Raw genomic sequence first — 18,111 nt, 5'->3', positions numbered from 1 at the left:
TATTTTATTAAAAGAAACCATTTTCCTATAAAAAAACACGAGACAGTTAAGAATATACATATATCATAAACAGCGCCAACGTAACGCACAGGCAAAGCAGGAACCTTCCCGTGGCGGTCTAAGGACGTCAATAGGTCTTATTTTATAAATATTCAAAATCGAAATCACAAGCTACATTATATCTATTAAAATTAATTATTATAAATGCCCTGTGAAGAACTAAATGTAAATAATGACCCCCCAGTGACTTGAAAGCCTGAAATTACAAAGCAATAAATATTTGATTCATAACATGTATTCTCATATCATCAAATATCCAGGAGACATACTCGGGCAGGCTAAGGACAATTCTTCAATTTCTGTTACTTTTACTAATACTCTGGCATTATAAAAATGACCGACCTCCTCAAACTAATAGCTTGGAACACCAATGGCTTACTTAATCACGCGCAAGAAATGAAAACATTTATAAAAAATTAGCAAATAGATTCGGCTATCATTGTTAAAAATACAATAAAACATTAAGAACTAGATAAATATGATAGTGAACACATCCAAGCCACTAGCATAAAAATAGAGGTTTGGGCTGGATCCATAACTATCGCAGCTGTTTACAGTCCACCAAAACATAAAATACAATTCTATCACACCTTCGGAAACCGATTTATAGCAGGAGGTGATTATAATGCGAATCACACACAATGGTGCTAACCAAGAGAAAGACAACTACTGAAATCTATGGAAACTTGCAACCTCACTAATCTTTCTACTGGGAAATCGACGTATTCGCCCTCTGATAGAAGAATTCCGAACCTTATCGACCTCTGCGTTATAAAAGGAATCTCAGAAAATTATTTCAAAGTGTAATATTCATTAGACCTATCATCAGATCATTCTCCGATCATAATTACCGTGTGTACAAAAGTAATAAATAAGACGAAAACACCATCCTTTTACAATAAGAGGACAAATTTGGCAGCATTTAAGGAATCATTGAACGACTTCATATCATTAATAAGAGAATAAGATATAGAACTTGCAATCAAACACCTAAATGAAAATATAAATATAGCAGCACTGTAAGCAACTCTGGAACTCGGTTACTATATTAACTTATCAAATATAAACTTACTTTTCACTTTAGTTTCATTGAATGTGAAAATCAAAGATTATCGGTGAATTATTAACTACTTATACAGGTGCTCATGAAGCACAACGTATGATACAAAGACGATTGATACATTTTTAATTACTACTACTATTTAGATTTATCGCACGTCAAAAATCGCAATGAAAATAAAAAAGCATACAATATAATATTTGATTTCATTAATATGTATTGTACTTTTTTAGCTCATGTTCTGAATGTAATGAGTTGATCAAGTATTAAGAGGAGGCGGGGCGCAAATTAAGTATTCAACTTATACAATTATATTAAATTAAATAAATAAATTACAAAATTTCAATTATTAAAGCGACTCTGTGGTGCTTTAAGCTTGAACTTAACCAGCCTATAAATTAATTCTGCCTCTATTCAGTGGTAAATTTATTATAAAAATGATTTAAGCCTTACGAGTATGTATATTATTGTACAGTGACCTTGACATATCATGCATAAATTGAAGCTACTGCGTACTGGATCTGCTAAGTAGGAAATGCATACATGCAATCACAGTTCTTTATAACATAGTTGCAACGATGCATGTATGATCAAATGGATAAATGTTTGAAACAAACATTTTTTAAATCTTATTCTTGCTTCTCGACCCTCCTTTACTTCCCTCGGTGTTAAAATCACCCCCCCCCCTTCCCTTAGGTTTCTCCAAAATGCATAGAGCCTACTTTGGAATCTTATGTTTAATAATCCCAGTGTTTCATTCCGTTCAACGTCTGTAATTAGGTATGAGTTAAATATTGATCCACAACGGTATAGATTTTTTATTAGTCGAAGTAGGTTTAATTTTTTCCTCCTTATTCCCGAGACAGACACATAGTCTAAAAACAGAAATGCTGTCAAACTTCTACCAATAATAATTTAATTTAGTAAGCTATTTTTTTATACATATTGTATTAATTTTAGAATCTGTGGCGACCGTCTGTAACCACAAACCGCTTCCCGAAATGAGATAAGGAACTGCTCAGAAAATGATAACTTGCCCATAAAAAGTTGAAAAGAAAATAAACAAATTTTGAACCCCATTTTTAATAATCGACACTTCTGTTAGATTTTTCCTTAAGGGAGAGTATATAAAAAAAAATCAAAAACATCAAACCATCTGCATGTGTTAAATGGTTTTCCTTGTCTTTCAATATGACGATGGCCTTGTAACCCACCCAAATTAACTCATCAATATATTAATCAGTGGTGACTTTCTTGACATATATTCGTTAGTTAGAAATTTTAGTATAAATAGAAATATATTATTCAGTCTTGTATGAACTAAATATAATAGATTATTTTAAATGTAGCATGTGACCGAATATTTTAAAATCCATATATTATTCCAATAATTGAAGTTACTTTTTTACTAAATAATAAATATAATATTGATGAATTATTTTTAAATTGTCTGTATAATTAAATTATTAATCTTCTTATATATAATTTTTCTAAGCCGTTGCTGTCGCTTCCGCTTCCGGACTCGCATAACTTTAAATGAAATATTCTCCGTTCAATTCTCTACTCTGTAAATCGTATCGCTTTGTATGAACGGTGTGTAACAATACACGTAAACAAAGGAAATATATAATAAAAATTAAATTTGCTCCGATTGATTTTCGAGCTGCCGGTACTGCGTTCTGTTGTTTCGACCAATCAAAAACAAGCATTCAAATATTCAAAAATAGCTTCGACCAATGAAAAATAAGCATTCAAATTCAAATAGACAGTACCGTGACAACACTTTTAAATAATTATTATTTAATAATAAAATTTTGCTACGCGACAATAATTTTCATTAATTCGTCATTTGACTGAATAAAAATTAAATATATACATAATGTGTTGAGGATTAGAAGAATACATTGATTATACTAGATAAACAATCATAAAATAATCTTCGTAATGAAATTTTCAAATTTTGAATTCCCGGCGACGGGCTCCGAGGCCTAAAAGTGAGTTTTTGCTTTTATAAATAATCGGATTGGAAATTAACTAAGTGTGTTATAACTATGAAAATTAAATATATACATAATGTGCTTAAGATAAGAAGAATACATTGATTAAATTAGATAAACAATCATAAAACAATCTTTGTAATGAAATCTTCAAATTTTGAAATCCCGTCGCCGGGCTCCGAGGCCGAAAAGTGTGTTTTTCTTTTTTATTACATAAACATTATCATTGCTTTCCGATTTAATACACATATACGTTAGATTTTAAGAATTGCAAATAAACCAGTTATGAATGTGTAATATATCCTTAGTATGTGAGGATTGAAAGTTAATGTCGATCAAATTGGCGCTGTCGCAGTGGGAACGCTATATATATATCAGCCAACGAACAGCTTATAAATGTGTAGTTTCTTAGATGTTATCTAATAAACGACATTTTACAATGATTATAAATATGTGATTGCATACCTGGAATAATCGATAACCAAATTATCTAAGAGTGGTTTATTTTTAATTCCGATGTGGCAAAATATGTATACGTCATGGATTTTATTCAATTTTTGTTCTGTGCCATCATTCCTCTTTCGGAATAGCCAAATTCAAGATATTCAGTTATATCAAACTTATGTAGTATGTTCTATATATAAAGATAATACTTGCTGACAGTGACTTCAACATGAGAAGATTCACTCTTTGTTTGTATATACCAATTCTACGTTGTAGCCATATAGGACATCAAATTGTTCCATCATTGCTTCTGAAAGATAATTAAAAAACATTAAGACTTTTATCAAGAGCAAACATTGAACACATTATTACTACTAATATAATCCATAAATTAAATTTAAATGACAACCGAAGAACAAAATTGACGGAAGTTACTGTAGAGGATTAATCACGTAGATTGGCATCACTTCTTAAACTGATAAGTTGTACGTCGTATTTTAATTGTTTGCCATACGTAAATGTTATTAGATCTCTCATTGATTCTGAAAATTGATTGTAAACGATACTATATAGTGGGTAAAATGTAACTTTTTGCTTACACTAATATGAGATTTTTCATTATTACTACCATTGTAATATGCTTAATTAACTTTGGCATGTATATCTTCAATTGCCAAATCACTGCTGTTTGTCTTTTAATATTAGATCCTAGAAAGTCAATAGTAATTTTGTTAGAATAACCGTGATATATTATTCACATAACAAAACACTTACTGGCACACTCAAAATTTATAGTTATGATTATAGTCTTTAATTTAATTTCAAATGCTAAATCACTTTAAATCATCTTAATTGTAACTTTGTAAGAAAAATGGTGTGTCACTGTTTATTTAATCGCACTAAGCTGTATCCCGGCGCGCGCTTGACTGATAACAGAATAACTGTCACATGTAAGCAATTTCGGGGATATCCCCATCCATGATCGAGATATCCCCGCGCTGAACGAACTACGAAATTGATTTTAACGATTTAAATTGTAAAACACTTATCAATATATGTTTAATAATCATCAAATTCTAAAAAAATATTTTTTTAAATATATTTAGTTTATACGGTATATAAAATATAATATAAATAATGTGGATTTGTATTAGCTTCTCTTAACAGAAAAAATGTGTACTTAAATTTTGGCAAACGTTGGCAATTTAAAGTAATAGTTTAAATATTCTTAATTTATTATAGATTTTCAATATGTTTATTTTATTATTAATTTTAAATAATGTGAAAATTTTTTGCACTTATTAATTATTAAAATATATAATGCTGCGCAAAAAAATCATTTACTTTAAAAAATATATAAATAAAAATATTTCTTAATAAAAATTGACAAAGGTCTCAAAATTATTAATATTTTTAAAGCGCACTTTTGCTCTAAAATAACAGATTAGGTGCTTGATATTTTTAGTTATTTCTTTCTAATTGGTTTTTATATTTACACATAAAACATATAAACAATGTTTTTTAATTATAAATTAACTTATGGTATAACTAAAAAACGTTCTTATTACTAAAATTTAAATTTATGATAAAATTGTGTTATATGCAGCTTTAAAACGGGCCATCAAACACCTAAAATACGCTAAAACACAATCAATGACTTATAATCGCTCACATTGCATCAACAATAGGTGATCGATTGTGTTGTAGCGTCAGTAAGGTGTAACAAAATATTTTTAAATATTAGTAATATTTTTGAGCGGATGTGTAACCAGTGCTGTTTATTATTATTATTATTATTTATTTAAACTGTAAACCTACTTTTAAATATTACAAAATGCTACGTTTTAATATTCTTTTTTATGTTGAAAACATTTTGGTATTTTTTTGTTTTATTAATATCTAGTTAAGCTACAAATCTATTTTGAAAATTAATACAGTTAAATCTCTTTGTAACGAATATCGAAATAACGAAATTCCCAGTATAACGAATCTTTAATTTGTCCCCGAAAATCTGTTTTCATTGTAACGAAGACTGATCTCAGTATAACGAAATATTTTAATCCGAATTTAAGAATAACGTTATAACTTGACACAATATTTCTAAGAACTCAGTTCGTCATTGACTTGGCGTGTGCCAGATGTGTTCAAAAGCGACATTACATGTGTTTTGCTGACCCTCAAACTTTTTTTATAAAACATTTTTTTCACAAATTTTATTGTGTTTCATACAGTATCCTTAAATATGGACAAAACACGATCTGTCAACCTTATAAGAGGTTATTTTGATGCTGTAGTAATATGGTAATTAAAAATAAAATAAAAATATATCATCTTCCTTACATTCAATGTAACGAATTTTCAGTACACCAAAATTTATTCATTGGTTCCGTGAGCTTAGCTATTTTGAGATTTCACTGTACAATTTTTAATTTAATATTATCTATCTAAGTTTTAACCCTATTCATAAATGATATACAATATTTATATTTATCATTAAAGAAAAAAATAATATTATTCATTTTCTATCGTTTCACAAAAACCATTTTCTATACAGATTTGAATGTTAGACTATATTATTAATAAGTTAATTTCCTTCAAATTTTACTTTGAGTTTTATTAATATTGATTATATATATAAATATATTATATAAAAGATTATAAATAATTATTGTAGACAATTTTCCTTCAAACATTTCACTGGGATTTCCATCGGAAACGATGTTTAGAATAGATAATTAAATTATGGATTTATGCATTAGGGCTGACGTCGAAGCAATTATCTATTCTAAACTTCGACCTAAGGGAAAATCTACTAAAATATTTTAAGGAAAATTGTCTACAATAATTATTTATAGTATTTTATATCTGATAAGGTAATGAATGTTTAATATTATATTACTAAAACCTACCTTAAAGGAATTAATTATAATTTTTTTATTGAGCGTCTGAGGTTTCGAAGAGTCTGGGACTCTTCTTCTTCGGAGACTAACTGATATATTACGTTTATATGACATGTAATTTGGGAAGTATTTGATATACCGTCTTGAATGTTCCGATTATGCAATCTATAAAAACATTAAATTTGTATAATTCAGTTGGTGCTGTTGTTGATTTTTTGTTATTTCATTGCTTCTTACTCAGGTATTCTATCCGAAAATTCAGATAAAATACCTAAATTTACTGCTACTAATTTACATTCATTGAATATTTAATCTCAATAAAATCAACAATAATTTGCAAACAATTTTTAACACAAACGGAGGATTTTTCAAAAAACTACAATCTGTCCTTTTGAATAAAAATGTTTATTGTGAAAGTACAACCTAGAAAGTGGGTGCTTTTGAAGGCAATGTTCCGCTCCCTTTATTTATTATATTACATGTATGGAACCTATATTTAAAATACATTAGTACATAGTATATCTTAAGCAAGTATAATTTTAGTTCAGATTCATTATTTGAGGTCGATTTTTACTTTTTTATAAATATATTCTTGCTATGATTTTTTCAAGAGTCGAGCCTCTCAACGAGAACGGGCTACGGGAATTTGTCCTCTCTCCCCTCCATCTAGTCAGGCCTGCCCTAAATAGCGTCCTTGCATAGCAGGCTTTGAACATCAGCGCAAACGTAAACGTTACGAAAAAGCTGATCAATTTTTTTTTATAAAGATTTTGAAGTACGATAGAAAACATATAGAATATTTACGTAGCATTGCATATAATTTTAATATGAGTAAATAATTTTAAAATAAAATTGTTTTTAATTTAATATACTTTTTCATTTTAATGTATATTTTAATAATGATTACAATAAAGATAAGCGTTCAGGTTTTTCCTAGTGTGTCGCCCAATTAACCGTCGCCTAGTTGACCGACGCCCAGTAACTGGCTGATAAGCGAGGGCGTGCGGGTCACCGGTGGTCTCGTGGCCGTACACAATCTGTGAAATCACGGCCACTATATAAATAAGCGGCTCGGGTGAACTTGATCGAGTTGATAGCGTGTGTTTAGCTTTCGCGAACGTCTGATACGCCGCGTAACTGCAGCTATCTGTGCTAAAAGAGGCATCGTCATTTTTGATCCTTTTCCGACATCCGTTCGAAGCGTCTCAAGAATGTCTCTGCTCGTGCTTCAGCTGGCGCTATGCCTCGCGCTGCTGAGTTCTTCCATCACGCCAGGTTCGCAAAACATATTTCTTAAAATGAGATCCAAATCCAGTTTTCTAAAGGGTTCTTCGATTTTTTTACTAATAGAACATTTGATATATTTTCTTAATTGGGAAAAATATTTTTTTAAAAACCTTTTGCAGCAGTCGATCCTTTCTATGTAATTTTCGATGACCTTTTGATGAATTTCGGGCAGTATCTCGGCTATAACTTGGCGGATGTTGGTTTTTATGTTCTCCAACGTTTTGGGTTTGCCGGCGTAGCGTATCCCCGCGTATCGACTTTTAGCGTATCCCCACAAAAAATCTAACGGCGTTAAAACGCATGATCTTGGCGGACGATGCAATTGCCCACAATCTTCCCGTATTTCGATACATAGTTCGTACAGAATTGTTATTTCTGTAGAACAATTCAACAATGATAAGCGATCCATTTGACATTTTGAACATACGTGATTATTGACTGATTTACAATGCTGTCAACATAAGAAACTGGAATTGGATCAATTTGTATTATACAACACTTGATATGAAAATTATTTTTATTTTATTTAGCTAATACACAGAATACGGATGCTGCCACAAGAACATGGTTGAATAATTTAAGAATCAATTCTATTAGAACCAATAATATTAAACCCTATGAATTAAATCGCTTGAAACAGGTACTGTTGACAGCACGTTTATATTACTTACTAGTAGGTTTTACTTCATTTTTTTTACATTTAGGTGAGAGGTGATATGATGTCTGTCGAATATGTTCATGCAGGCTTTATGGGAAAAGCAGAAGAATTTGCGAAGTTCATGAATCCGACGAGCGTGGCAAAATTATGCTCCTATTTGAACTATTTCGCCTACAAATTCAATAGCTTGAGAAACACTGAAGCAAGAAATAACCCAAATTTGAGTAATAAGAAAGCAGGTATGCTGTACATATTAGTTATTTAATAAAAATTAAATGATATACTTACAGAATAAAAAAATATGTTTTCTTTATTTTAAATTATTAGGGCAAAATGTTCTCCAAATTATAACGAATGATATGGTAAAACAAGATTTTGATCAATCTTTAAAAACTGTTGACAATTATCATATGGCCTACAAATCCAATGAACTACTTCCTATGGTTAACATTAACTCGGATCGCAATAAAATCATTGAAGATGTTAAAAAACATGCAAAAAATAATAAAATACGCTTTGGATCGAAGGAGGCGGCAGCGTATCATATGAAAAAGCATCCAATGGGTGATGAAAATAGATATGTCATACTGGCTAACATGTTAATTAGTAATCCAAACGCTAATGCACAATACACATCGACTGGTACTTATAGCGCTGATATAAAATTTTCAATTGACAAACGAGTCTGTGTTGTTCTCATAACGAATGGTAATATCATTTTAAAAACATTTTACTAAAATGACATAAATAACTTCATACAATGTTACCCCGTCTTGTTCTAATGACAAAATCAGTCGCAAATTTAATTTAGCGTTTGGAAGTTGTGTTATTAGTATGTTCAATTTTTATCAGTTTTATAAAAAAAAATAAACTGAAATACATGTCTTCATAATTTCTAATTTTAATGTCGTTTGATTGTTCGTGGTATTTTTTTTGCCTCTAAATTTTGTCTATGTGTAAAATAATAATCCAATTGTATATTTCTTGCTAATAAATTTGTTGTCTTGCCAATAAACTTGTATTTTATTTTGGAAATTCACAATTTATTTTGTGCATCTACTATACGGAAAAAAATAACGTATGTACATATATTCGCAAGTATAATACAAACATACATATTTTTAACGTACTTTTCATTATCTATTTCTGGTTATTTTATCATGAAAGCTATATTTATAAGCAATGAAATTTTTTTTTGAATATTTTAAAACAAATATTTACATATTTATTTTTTTAAATAAAACACGAAATATCTTAATACGAGAACAATTAAAACCGGTTTTTGATTTGTAAAAAAACAAAATCCGTTTTTTTCAGACGATATTTTTAAAGCCCTAACTAAATAATAAAATTCATGTTAGACAATTTTTCCAACGTTGAATAGCAAAATTAAATAAAATTAAAATTAATCAAACAGAGCCTAAGATAAAAACGTTTTTTTCCTTATTCCTTCCTTCATATTTTAAAACGATACGTAATATGCGTTGATGTCAGATTCGCATGCTATATTGGATTTCTTTGTTATTTGTTTTTTACTTTCTTAAATTAATTTTGTGTTTATAATTTTTCATTGATTTTTTTTTATTGTGCTTTTTTATGTATTTTACTTTTTAAAACGAATTTTTAAACAATATTGCCTTTTTACTTTTTAAACACCTAATGTTTTAAAGCATATTTCGTTTTTTGTATTATAAATACATTTTATTTTTTTTAAAGTGAGGTTCTTACTTTTTAAAAATACCTACAAAAATTTGCTGCCAAAAATCATGTTTTACAATAATAATATGCAAAGGGCAGCAAAATTTTATTTTATCCAGGGCGGTGAAAAAGCTGGATATAGTCAGTGCGGGTGTTGTTTTAACTTTTACGCGCCCATGCTATACCACTTTGTCAGAGAATTTTGCAAGAGAGGTGTGGGTGAGTATATCCTGTTTTCTCTCGCACGAATTCGCTTGTATAGTGCTAGACTTATTGGTTCATGTAAAAGAATTAGTAAATGAATTGAGCTCTGATTGGTCAGTGCTAACACAAGGTTGGTTAAAATAACATTTTTGGGGATAAATGGGCAAAGTCATTCGTTGACTTGGTAAGGAGCGGAACGGTCGGTTGTTTAGTTTGTGAAATACACAGCGTTCACCAACTAACGAGATTTTATTTTTTATTTTTTTAGATTAAATTAAGACCATCGTGGCCTAACAGGTTACTCCAATGCGCCACGATGGTCGAAAGCAAATTATAAATTTATAAAACACAAAAAAAACGTATATATATAAATAAATATAACAATACTTAAAAATAACAAAAAAAATATAAAATATTAAAATTAAATGATATAAACCGGATCAGATCCTCGTAGCTAACATTAAATAAATAAATTTGCAATGCCAGCGTATTAAGGAGCCATATGGCCACAGCTATAGGCGAGTCGGCAAGTGCGGATGTCCTAGCCCTAACTGCCATCAAAAGAGGTCTCGATCGTGATTCTCGAAAATGTTCCGGAACCCAAAACTGGAATTCCTCGAGAATAGCTGGATTGTCGACAGCACCTTTTAGTAATTTGAAAAAATGCTTAGCGACATACAGCTTTCTGCGAGAACTCAGCGAATCATATTCCAACGCTCCTAAAAGAAAGGCGCTGGGATATAAGTACGGATAATAACCAAATGTCCTTTTGTAAAGGTATCTTAAATACCTTTTTTGAATTTTTTCTAATAAAAGGGAATATTTGGCTATTCGGGGATTCCAAATTATAGATCCCGATTCAAGAATGCTACGAACTAAGGTGTCATAAAGGATGCGAATAACTGACGGATCGTCAAAGTTAAAGGCATTCCTCATAACAAAGCCGAGCATCTTGGAAGATTTATCACAGACGTCGTGTATGTGTAGAGAGAACCTCCATTTGCTCTCGAAAGTGATTCCGAGATCTTTAATGGAAGTTTCTCTAGTCAAAATGTTACCACCGAGATGGTAGAAATAAGCTGAAGGCGAACGGGATCGAGAAAATGACACATTATGGCACTTTCCGACACTAAAGGGCAGACGGTTAACGGAAGCCCATATCCACAGAGAGTCTAAATCACTTTGTAGAGAGAAGGAGTCCGCAACAGATCGAATGCATTTATATAATTTTAAATCATCTGCGTACAGAAGAAAACTAGAATTTTTAATTGCTGTATTTATGTCATTAATAAATAACACAAAAAGCAGAGGTCCCAGATTGGATCCTTGAGGAACCCCCGAAGGGGTAAAATATTCCCTTGACAATCGGCCACCATAGGTTACAAACTGTCTACGATTGCTTAAATAACTCGAAAATAACCGAGTTAAATTATCTGAGCAACCGAGGTTCGACAATTTTTTTAATAATAACGTATGACAAACTTTGTCAAAGGCTTTCTCAAAATCTGTATACACGACGTCTACTTGAATTCCGGCATCGAGAGAAGTTGTCACCCTTTTGGTGAACGACAGAAGATTAGTAACAGTGGAACGGGCAGGACGAATGTCGGAGTATAGTAAATTAGGAACAGGAAGACTATTATCGGGACAAACAAAAAAGTTTTTTTTAAATATGTATGTATGTATATACATATTTTTAAAAAAATGTACGAAACCAACGATACGATAATTATTGTTAAAATGATACTCTAGTTAAAATATTTTTGAATTAAGAAATATGTCGACATAAACGTCCAACCGAGCAAGTAATTCGAATAATCATGAGTCGTTTTCGCACCACGCATACTATAATTAACAATACGCATCTGCAGAGACGTCGTACAGTGCACACCGAAGAAGTTGTTTATGCTGTGGAACGTATCATTGAGGAGGACCCGAAAGAGTCGATTCGCCATCGTGCGCAGCAATTAGAGTTGTTTCCATCCACTTTATGGAAGATTTTGCAGAAAGATCTGGATTACGAGCTTACAAAATCGAGAAACGAGATTGCTCTGAATCCTCATTTTCACCACAAAATTTTGCTTTATGGGCTGGGCTGGTGGAATCATTGGTTCATATTTCTTCAAAAATGATGCAGGCCAGAACGTTACAGTCAACGGAGAGCGTTATAGATCCATGATTACTGACTTTGTCGTTCCCCAATTGAATAGCATTAATGTGGAAGAACTTCGGTTTCAACAAGATGGCGCAACATGCCACATAGCGCGCGTCACTATCAATTTATTGAAGGAAACATTCGACGAGCGCATAAATACGCGTAATGGCTTCCATGACTTGTGATTTAACACCTTTGGATTATTTTCTGTGGGGATATGTGAAGTCACTATGCCGATAAACCAGAGACGATGGACGACTTGGAAGCCAACATTCGCCGCGTTATTGCCGATGTACGGCCCCAGCTGCTCGAAAATTGGACTTCCAGATTGCACTTTGTTCATTTAACATTATGGCATAAAAATATCTTTCCAATAAAGCCATTACCGTGATTTTTCTGTGTTTTATTTATTTTAAAGTTATATTCCTTTAAAAAACATCACTTATAAGACAAAATATTGCCCGGAATCATTTCCTTCAAACAATTCAGTCAGGAATTTTATCAAGAACTACCACATCGCTTCTGGTTTTAAAATAAAGAGATTTCAACCGAACTCGAACTAACAAGCGGAATTACTACGAGACGATCTTTAGAACCCCGAGAAAGCAGCTCCTACCACTTCGACCGTTCGAGCAAGTTCATTTAAGCAGTCTGAATTTTAAGACTTCAACCCGGTCTTCGAGATGACATGTATTCATTCCTCCGTCAACTTCTCCATCAGCACATACACTTCTACAATAGTTTGTTTGTTTCAGTACATGTATTGCTGAATAAATTTTTATCAGCCTCCCGGCGTTTATTTCTGGCTCCAAAGTCAAACTCCTTGGGTCTAACCCAAGGGGTGTGATTTAGTTTTATTTCTGTTTTTATTTTATTTTATTTTATTTAGATTTAGTCTAAACTAAAACCAGAAACAAGCAATAAAATCGTGCCGTCGCAACGCTTCATTATTCACACTAAAATGGCAACAATTTATTACAATCTCAAAGAGGTACGTCAATAGAAGAGCGCAAAAAACAAACATCACTTCTCAGAAGGCAAAAATCTATGGCAAAAGCAATAAAATCGTACTGTCACCGTTGCAGTGGGAACGCTCTGTGAGCAAGTCAGAGAGTAAGGCACCTTGCTCTAGCTCTATCACTTTGTTACCCAAAAGTTTCGCGAACTGAACCATGATTTTCGAAATAAATATGTACAATTTGCAAGCGTTATTTTGGCGTAAATCCACTTATGGTGAAATGGCAAACCAAACTGAGCACAAATCAGCAGTCAAATTGTCTGTCGCTGAAAAAGTATTGCCAATTCGAAAAACAAACCTCTAAAAAAACACCTTTTTATACACCCTTGAGAATTGGGAAAGTCCAGCGTCCTTTCCATTTCTCGACAGTCTGACCAATACGATGAGTCAGGGTGAAACCAGACTTTTTATTATCTAATTAATATCTTGTTAGACTGTATCTGCGTAACGGTGATTCGAAAACCGGTCAAATTTGCTACGTCGTCATTTTATGAAATATGAATCTTGGGCTCGTTATCTGTGCACTTATTCGGTGGAAATATTTCCGACCCTCGGCTTTGTTCAGTCTATTTCAGAATGTGATTTGAAGCTGTTAATAGATAGCGATTAAAAGTTTTGACTTTACATTTAAACATAAGTATAACGTATAGCCCAAAATAGCTTTAAATTAAATAAATGTGTAGAATCATAAGTTTATCATAATTATTTTTTAAATTTGTATATTTTTATAAGGCAAAAATGTGAAAATAAGAATAATCCTACGTATTTAATTTGCTTAATCATGACCTTGTTGCAAGTCTTGTTGTATAATGTTATTAGGATATAGCTAGTTATGAATTCATATGATTATACTTAATAAATTAAGTCAAGACTATTCTAAGAATCTGTTGTACTCCAATCCATGTTAACAAGGAATCTGATATGGTATGAAAATATTGAGTGTTTTCTTTCTTGTTTGCAAACCTGATCATGCGTTAGATTTGTCTTGGCGTACATTGGCTTACCCCGAGATTAAGAAAATCAATCGAAATTTTGCTAAAATAATAACTAAATCAACATTTGTGATTGACTGCAATTTAATTATGCTATCATTATTTATCGATTGTTTTCATTATATTATATATAAAATTACAAGGATATATTTCTATAAAACCGTTTGAAAATATTTATCTTTTGTTTTTTCCTTGTTTATGTTTTGATATTTTCCTGCAACGGTACACATAATATAATAAAAGCAAGAGCAGCGCAATTCACTGATAAGGTGGGCGTGTCTACACTTCTTTATGAAATAATATTTTTTTAATTATGCGCCAGTTTAAGATGTGTTTTTATAGTTAACATACATAACTGATACTTTATTATCATTACTATGTATTTTCCGTACAAAATTACTCCTTACAACATGGGTAATTTTTTTCAATTTCAGACTTTTTCATCCTCAACAAATCGAGATGGTGTTTCTGAACAAATTCTGTTGCTGCGCCAACCTAAAGACTAGTGCCCTTATTTTGGAATGGCTGGATTTGGTGAATGAAACTTTTTTCTATTCATTAAAACGTTCGTTGTGACTGAGTTTTGTTTTGTGTCAGATCGAGGGACTCTAGAGATTTTAAAAATCCGATCGAAAAAAAAACGGTTTTTGGTTTCTTATAAATTACATATAACCCGATTTACCATCGTCCTCGTAAAATCATAAAATTAAGATATCTCTTATTTTTTAAATTTTCATTTTAAAATATATATATGTAAATATTTTGTCAATAGGAGGGCGCAAAAAACAATTATCCTTTCTCAAAATTCAAAAATGCACATCAAAAGCAATAAAATCGTGCTGTCGCCGTCGCAGTGGGAACGCTCGTTACCGATCGTTCCCACTACGACGGCGATGACACGATTTTATTGTTTTTGCGCCCTCCTTTTGACCAAGATTCGATTTGAATATACTTTGACAAATAATATCATATTTTTAAAACATAGTGTAATATCAAACATCTCATGAGAGATGAGTTGTATTATGCACTTGACTTAATGAAAGTTCTAAGCTATTATATAATTAAAACTGTCATTAGGTCAAGTTGGGTTTGCTTAATTCATGTAGGTTAGGTTTGGGTTTAAACAGCAAATGGACGTTTTTCATCTGTCAAATTGGCTTTCATATACATTTTAATGTAGTGTGGTATCAGGACAAATAACCCCTGGACATATACCCCCCAGACAATAACCCCCAGTCAAAACCCCCCTGGACATTAACCCCCCCGTACAAATAACCCCCCGTGAAAATAACCCTCCGACAATTAACCCCCGCTACGTATAAAGATAAGTATTTTGTTACTATTTATAATAAATGGTCATTATTTTAATAAAATAGTGTTTAATACGAATAAGCAATATCAATAAAATATTATTTCACTCAGCAAAATGCATATTAAACATATTATATTTACGAAAGAGAGAGAGAGAGAATAATTAATTATATATATAAATTGTAATTTACGCTAAAAAGTTTTAAAAAATATAAAACGTTATTTGGCTCTCAATAGGCTAGATCAGGGCTTCTTAAACTATTTGTCGCGACCACAAATGGGGTCGCGAGATTTTAATGTAAAATATTTAAATACATAAATTTAAATAAAATGTTTTAAATTATATTTTCAAGCTGCTCATTATGATCATATAACTTTTACTCACTGCCTTATTCGTCGGGAGGCCCTTGCATCAAAAAAACTAGCACTAGAATTGAACGATGTGCTTTAGGATGCTGTTAAGATTATACATTTTATTAAGAGCCATGCCCTTAACAGCCGTTTATTTTCAAATCTCTGTAAGGATACGGATTTTCACTATACACATTTATTATTACATACAGAAGTAAGATGGATATTAAAATGTCAAAGTTTAAAAAGTTTATTGTTATTAAAGGACGAAATCGAAATATTTTTAACCGAATAAAGATATGATAAATAGGGTATATAATTTTTGCAAGTTTACAATTAAATACAATTTTACAACTTTTTGTGCAATTTTTAATTTTATATTTTTGTATGTTTCTAAGCAAATTCTAAAATTATATTTTTTCATATGTATGTAATATGTATATTGTTATATAATCAATAAATCAGCACAAATTATTTATATATCTTTATTTTATATTTATCTGGGGTCGCGAAGAAGCTCACAATCATAATTGGGGTCGTGAATGAAAAAACTTTAAGAAGCCCTGGGCTTGATACATATGTATAATAAAGCTAAACTTCGGTAATGGCGTTATTATATGTTTTATTAATTATAACAGAGCGTCACGAAACGTGTTAAGTATATCTGTATTATCTTTATACGTGGCGGGGGTTAATTGTCAGGGGGTTATATGCACGGGGGGTTAATTGTCGGGGGGCTAATTTTCGAGGGGTTATATGCTCGGGGGGTTATTTGTACGGGGAGTTAATGTCCAGGAGGGTTTTGATGGGGGTTTATTGTCCGGGGGGTACATGTCCAGGTTAGTATCGTAGAACCTGTTATTTTTCTAGCTCCTATTGGTTATATTATTTTCGCTAATGGAAATATATATTTATATTTTTATAAATATGTATCATATTTTTCAGTAAAGTTTTATTTTCACTAGTGAAGTTTAAATGCATTTGGACTTCACTAGAGAAAATATAACTTTATTGAAAAATACACATTCATTGCAACATTTATACATCGCATATAAATAAATAATGATTAATATGTAAATGTATATATTACTTACAACGTATGGAAAAGTTGAATCTTAGAATTTTACTAGCACCTGCCAGATAAATTATATTTTTACTTGTAAAAATATATTACTACCTGTGAAAATTTATTCCGATATGATTTCACAAAAATAACATATTTAAAAAAATATTTTTGGATAGATTCTAGACAGATTTTTTACATCGTCTATTTGATTTAGCTTTTTTGTATAAAGGCAATTATTACGCATTAAGTAAACCTCTCAATATAAAAGTCTTGGTGTTTATTATTATAATACATCACAATAATTGTTACGAAAATAATAATAAGATAAAAGCAAAAGACATATTATTGTTTTTCTATCGTTTCAAAATAACTATTTTCTATACCGCCCTGAATGTTTAACTATATTTTTATTAAATTAATACTTAAGTTTTATTCTTATTGAACATTTTTAATTTATCATATATAAAATATTATAAATAATTATTGTAGTCAATTTTCCTTAAAATATTTTACTAGATTTTCCCTTAGGTTGATGTTTACAATAGATAATTGCTTTGACATCAGCCCTAATACATAATTCCATAATTTAATTAGCTATTCTAAATATCGTCTCCGATGGAAATCCCAGTGAAATGTTTGAAGGAAAATTGTCTATAATAATTATTTATAATCTTTTATATATGATGATGTAAATAATCAATATTAATAAAACTCAAAGTAAAATTTGAAGGAAATTAACTTATTAATAATATAGTCCAACATTCAAATCTGTATAGAAAATGTTTTTTGTGAAACGATAGAAAATGAATAATATGCTTTTTTTCTTTTATATTCTCATTATCTTTGTGACAATTATCGGAAATGTATTTATTAAAAATATATATAGTCGAACATTCAAGACGGTATATCA

At 30.8% G+C, this 18,111-nt stretch overlaps 1 protein-coding gene across 1 annotated transcript; it reads left to right on the top strand.

Annotated features, from left to right (window-relative positions):
- The first annotated feature begins 7,449 nt into the window (after positions 1–7,449).
- LOC148228079 (uncharacterized) lies at positions 7,450–9,278 on the top strand. Its single transcript, XM_088199882.1, has 4 exons — positions 7,450–7,736; positions 8,279–8,388; positions 8,453–8,645; positions 8,734–9,278. The coding sequence occupies exons 1-4, from the start codon at positions 7,673–7,675 to the stop codon at positions 9,141–9,143; spliced, it is 777 nt and encodes a 258-aa protein (XP_088056008.1). The 5' UTR covers positions 7,450–7,672; the 3' UTR covers positions 9,144–9,278.
- Positions 9,279–18,111: the final 8,833 nt, after the last annotated feature.

Source organism: Plectrocnemia conspersa, unplaced genomic scaffold (genome assembly GCF_051122295.1).
Source record: "Plectrocnemia conspersa isolate PC_06_02 unplaced genomic scaffold, ASM5112229v1 ptg000012l, whole genome shotgun sequence".
Taxonomy (NCBI): domain Eukaryota; kingdom Metazoa; phylum Arthropoda; class Insecta; order Trichoptera; family Polycentropodidae; genus Plectrocnemia; species Plectrocnemia conspersa.
This window is presented reverse-complemented; position numbering and strand designations above follow the sequence as displayed.